We start from the raw sequence: 5,828 nt of genomic DNA on the forward strand, positions 1-5,828 counted from the left end.
AAGGGGAGTCGGGATAACCCTAGTAACTATAGGCCGGTGAGTCTCACTTCTGTTGTGGGCAAAATCTTAGAGAGAATTGTAAGGGATAGGATTTATGCACATCTGGATAGGAATAATGTGATCAAGGATAGTCAGCATGGTTTTGTGAAGGGCAGGTCGTGCCTCACAAACCTTATTGAATTCTTTGTAAAGGTGAGGAAGGAGGTTGATGTGACGGAAGCGGTAGATGTGGTGTATATGGATTTTAGTAAGGCGTTTGATAAGGTTCCCCATGGTAGACTACTGCAAAAACTACGGAGGTATGGCATTGAGGGTGAGTTGGAGGTTTGGGTTAGGAATTGGCTGGATGGAAGAAGACAGAGGGTAGTAGTTGATGGCAAAGTTTCTTCATGGAGTGCCGTCACTAGCGGTGTTCCGCAAGGATCTGTTTTGGGACCATTGCTGTTTGTCATTTTTATAAATGACCTGGAGGAGGGGTTAGAAGGTTGGGTGAGCAAGTTTGCGGATGATACGAAAGTCGGTGGAGTTGTTGACAGTGAGGAAGGATGTGTCAGGTTACAGCGGGATATAGATAAGCTGCAGAACTGGGCAGAAAGGTGGCAAATGGGGTTCAATGTAGCTAAGTGTGAGGTGATTCACTTTGGTAAGAGTAACAAAAGGATGGGGTACTGGGCTAATGGTCGGATACTTGGTAGTGTGGATGAGCAGAGGGATCTTGGTGTCCATGTACACAAATCTTTGAAAGTTGCCACCCAGGTAAATAGTGCGGTGAAGAAGGCATATGGCGTACTGGCTTTTATTGGTAGAGGAATTGAGTTCTGGAGTACTGAGGTCATGTTGCAGTTGTATAAGACTCTGGTGCTGCCGCATCTGGAGTATTGTGTGCAGTTTTGGTCGCCATACTATAGGAGGGATGTGGTGGCACTGGAACAGGTGCAGAGGAGGTTTACCTGGATGTTGCCTGGTATGGTAGGAAGATCGTGTGAGGAAAGGCTGAGGCACTTGGGGTTGTTTTCATTGGAGAAAAGAAGGTTTAGGGGTGACTTGATAGAGGTGTACAAGATGATTAGGGGTTTAGATAGGGTTGACCATGAGAACCTTTTTCCACGTATGGAGTCAACCATTTACGAGGGGGCATAGCTTTAAATTAAGGGGTGGTAGGTATAGGACAGATGTTAGGGATAGATTCTTTACTCAGCGAGTTGAGTGTTCATGGAATGCCCCGCCAGTAGCAGTGGTGGACTCTCCCTCTTTATGGGCGTTTAAATGGGCATTGGATAGGCATATGGAGGATAGTGGGCTAGTGTAGGTTAGGTGGGCTTGGATCGGCGCAACATTGAGGGCCAAAGGGCCTGTACTGCACTGTATTTTTCTATGTTCTATGGGAAAGTAGGACAGTCCAAGAGGGCGGTGCAGATTTGGAAGGCTGGATCTGGGATAAGTGGGGTGGAGGGGTTGGGGGAAGGGGAAAATGGGGAAACTGAAGCCTCCTGTGCAGCACCTTGTGAAACGCCTTCTTGAAGTTCAGGTAGATAACATCCATTGGCTCTCCTTGGTCTAACCTATTCATTATTTCCTCAAAGAATTCTCGCAGCTTTGTGAGGCATGACTTCCCTTTGATGAAACCATATTGACTTTGCCCTATTTTACCATACACTTCCAAGTATTCCGAAATCTCATCCTTCACAATCGTCTCAAAAATCATTCCACGACAGAGGTTAGGCTAATCGGCCTGTAACTTTCTTTCTCCCTTTTTAAACAGGGGTGTCATGTTCACCATTTAACAATCCTCTGGGACCCTCCCTGACTCTAGCAATTCCTGAAAGATCACCACTATCTCTCTATCACCACTAACCTCTCCAGCTATCTCCTTTAAAACTCTGGGGTGTAGTCCATCTGGTCGAGGTGATGTATCCACTTTCAGGCCAGTTTTTCTAACACCTTCACCTTGGTGAATGCCACTATACTCAGTTCTGTCCCAATTCTCTTGAAATTTTTGGAATATTACTCATGTCTTTCAATGTGAAGACTGACACATACTAACTATTCAGTTCCTCAGCCATTTCCTTATTCCCCACTAGTTTCTCTCCAGCAGATTGATGTCCACTTTTGCCTCTCCTTTGCTCTTTAGATATCTAAAGAAACTCTCAGTCTTCCTTTATTACTGGCTAGCTTACCCTCGCATTTAATCTTCTCTCTATTTCTTTTTTGTTGCCCTCTGTTGGTCTTTATAAGCTTCCCAATCCTCTGGTTTCCCAGTGCCTTTCACCACATTATATGCTTTCTTTTTTGGTTTTACGCTATCCCCGACTTCCTTAGCCATAGTTGCCTCATTGTCCCTGTACCATGCTTCTTTTACCTCGGGACGCATTTTTGCTATGTTTCCTTAACTACTCCCAGAAACTGGCGGCAATTGCTGTTCCACTGTCTTTCCTGCTTGGCTCCTCCCCCAGTCAATTCTGCCCAGCTTCTCCCTAATGCCTCTGTAATTGCCTTTATTCACATGTAGTTACACAGTCAATAGCCTCCACCATTTCCACTGCTATATCGATGACTATCGGCGTTACCTCATGCTCCCAAGAAGAGGTTGAACAGTTCACTAACTTTACCAACACCTTCCACTCTGACCTCAAGTTCACATGGACCATCTCTGACACCTCCCTCCCTTTCCTGGACATCTCTGTCTCCATCTCCGACGACCGACTCCCACAGCTACCTTGACAACACTTCTTCCCCCACACACCCAGATGTCCTGTTTCAGGGACCACAAATTTCCCCTCTCACTTGATCAACAATGCCCGCCAGTGCATCACCTTCGCTCTCAAACCCCACCTCTCCAACCACAACAAGGTTAGAACCCTGGTCCTCACCTTCCACCCCAATAATCTCTGAATTCAGCTCATTATCCTCTACTATTTCCACCACCCACAAAGATATAATTCCATCCTCACCCCATCTGCGTTCAGCAGAGACCATTCGCTCTGCGACTCCCTTGTTAGGTCCATACCCCCCAATCAACCCCATCCACACCTGGCACATTCCCGTGCCACTGCACGAGGTGCAAAACCTGTGCCTTCACCTCTCTTCTCACCTCCGCCCAAGGCCCCAAAGGATCTTTTCACATCCAACAGATTTTCCTGCACATCCACCCACCTCATCTACTGCATCTGTTGCTCTTGATGTGGTCTCCTCTACATTGGGGAGAGAACACCAACTCGCGGAGTGTTTCAGAGAACAATTCTGGGAAGCACACACCAAACAATCCCACCACCCTGTGGCCGACCACTTCAACTCCACGTCCCACTCCAACAAGGACATGCAAGTCCTGGCCGTCTCTACCGCCAAATCAAAACCACAAGCCAACTGGAAGAAGAATGCCTTATCTTCCACCTTGGGACTCTTCAACCAACACAGACTTCACAAGTATCCAAATATTCCCCCTATCACCAACACCCCCCAAATCCCAGATCCAATCCTCCAACTCGGCACCACCTTATTCTCATCTGTTCATCTTCCTTCCCATTGACCTATCACAATTAACCTCTACCTGCATCCATCTATCACGTTCCCACCTAACTTCCCTCTCCCTCCTACCTCCGTCCTGATGAAAGGCTTATGCCCAAATACTCCAAGGAGCAGGATAGTGCCTGACCTGCTGTGCTTCTACAGCGCCACACTTTGATTCTTTATTCAGTTGTAATACTGCTATCTCTGATACCATCTTCTCCCTCCCAAATTGCATCAATGTCAAAATAACCCATGATACCTGGTAATAATTCACAACTAGCAGTTGTGGCAGAACCTATTTCAGCCATCTGCAAAAAATGCACTGCATGAAGATACCTGATCCCCTGTGGACTTGATTTGCTGCATGTCCAGTATCTAACTCAGATAGAAGGATGCTGACCATATTTAGTCAGTTATCCCTGCAGCTGGACTGTATCTTCAAATATTATGTGATTATGTTAGCATTGCTAATAGAGCAACTTAGTGAATAGAAATCTATAATGAATTGTATTCCAGTAAAATGATTATTGTTACCTTTCTCCACCAGAGCAAACGCTGCCGTATCCAGTAGTCTAGCCATTGGCCTGAAGTCCGAGGAGAACTAAACCATACTAACGACGCAATGTCCACCTCCCCTGTTCTTTAAAGTAATGGGAAATTAAAACTGAGAACATAACAAAAGTAATTAATTTGTACTTTACATTAGTCAAATGATAGAATTCTAACATTTTCACTTGGCACATTGACTTTCTCGCCACACTCCTTTCTCCTCTCCATCTTTTTTTGTTTTAAAAAGATATTTTTCTTCAGATGACAGAATGATCAACTGAATAGGGTCATTTACTTTCACAGACAATATTAAAATAGGAAACAGTGCAGATGAAGACTGCAAGACATTACAATATAATATTAATGAGATGGTGGCATATTCAATTCAATATTAGTAATTATAAAAAGGTTGTACAGCTTTTAGTTATAAAACTAAAAGGAACATTGTGAATTGAGACATCTAGGTGATATAGAAGATGAAAGCAATTTGGGTGCTTAAAATACATTAGAAGCAGGAAATCAAGTGATCAAGATCCTGGTTTAAAAGCAAGAAACATAGAATATACAAGTTGGAACATACAGGCAGTCCCCAGGTTACAACCAAGTTCCATTCCCAAGTCAATTTGTGTATAAATCAGAGCACAATACAGTAGAATATAAAAATATTGGGTGGAGGAGGGTTGTTTTTCAGACTGGATGCCTGTGACCAAGAATCGGAGCTGGCTCCACTACTTTTCGTCATTTATATAAATTATTTGGATGCGAGCTTAAAAGATGTACAGTTAATGAGTTTGCAGATGACACCTAAATTGGAGGTGTAGTGGACAGTGATGGAGGTTACCTCAGATTACAAGGGGATCTTAAGCAGATGGGCCAATGGGCTGAGAAGTGACAGATGGAGTTTAGTTCAGATAAATGCAAGGTGCTGAATTTTAGGAAAGTAAATCTTAGCAGGATTTATACACTTAATGGTAAGGTCCTAGGGAGAGTTGCTGAACAAAGAGACCTTGGAGTGCAGATTCATAGCACTTGAAAGTGGAGTCACAGGTAGGTAGGATAGTGAAGGTGGTGTTTGGTATGCTTTCCACTGATGGTCAAGAATATTGAGTACAGGAGTTGGGATGTCATGTTGCAGCTGTACAGGCCATTGTTAGAATATTGCATGCAATTCCGGTCTCCTTCCTATCGAAAAGATGGTGTGAAACTTGAAAGGGTTCAGAAAAGATTTACAGAGGAACCTTGATTATCAGAATACCAATTATCCGAAAATCGGATTATCCGAAGGAGATCTTGAGGTCCCGATGGAAACATTACATCAAAGACGTGTTTCCAACGGTGGTCTTTTGTTTACAGAGATTAAACAGGCACCGTCTCCAAATGACTGTCTGCCTACCTTCTCTCTCTCCTCTCACTTTCCCTGGAGTTCTACACAGGGGTGTACCCTAAACTAAACAGCCCTTCCCCAGATAATCTCTCCAACATTGTCCTGCACTGGGCAAATTGGAACCTGTCAAAAAGTTGCAGCAAAAGGTTGTGTGTGGGGCTGTGGCTGCATGTGTGTGTGCTTGCGTGCTCTATTTGGAGACTTACCCCACAAAGGCAACTGCAGGAGTCTTGTCGTTGGTGTCCACTCCAGGTGCCTCAGAGAGGGGGCGGGCGAGTGGGGGAGGGGATGGTGATGTTGATGGTGTCAGGGGCAGGAAGCGTAGTGTTGGAGGCCGGTGCTGCACAGGAGTGGGGGGGGGGGGGGGGGGGGGGGGGGAAGGGGGGTG

At 45.1% G+C, this 5,828-nt stretch overlaps 1 protein-coding gene and 1 long non-coding RNA gene across 3 annotated transcripts in view; one reads left to right on the top strand and one right to left on the bottom strand.

Annotated features, from left to right (window-relative positions):
- Nucleotides 1-4,142, top strand: part of LOC122562266 — a 37,639-nt gene extending 33,497 nt beyond the window's left edge. Inside the window, exon 4 of the long non-coding RNA XR_006315271.1 lies at nt 4,055-4,142. This is a non-coding gene — a long non-coding RNA (uncharacterized LOC122562266). The remainder of the gene's footprint in view (nt 1-4,054) is intronic.
- Nucleotides 1-5,828, bottom strand: part of polg2 (polymerase (DNA directed), gamma 2, accessory subunit) — a 68,026-nt gene that overhangs the window by 41,212 nt on the left and 20,986 nt on the right. For both annotated transcript variants that reach the window (XM_043715038.1, XM_043715039.1), the window contains one exon: nt 4,042-4,147. In XM_043715038.1, coding sequence (XP_043570973.1) covers nt 4,042-4,147 — 106 coding nt within the window. The remainder of the gene's footprint in view (nt 1-4,041; nt 4,148-5,828) is intronic.

Source organism: Chiloscyllium plagiosum, chromosome 24 (genome assembly GCF_004010195.1).
Source record: "Chiloscyllium plagiosum isolate BGI_BamShark_2017 chromosome 24, ASM401019v2, whole genome shotgun sequence".
NCBI classification, from domain to species: Eukaryota; Metazoa; Chordata; class Chondrichthyes; order Orectolobiformes; family Hemiscylliidae; genus Chiloscyllium; species Chiloscyllium plagiosum.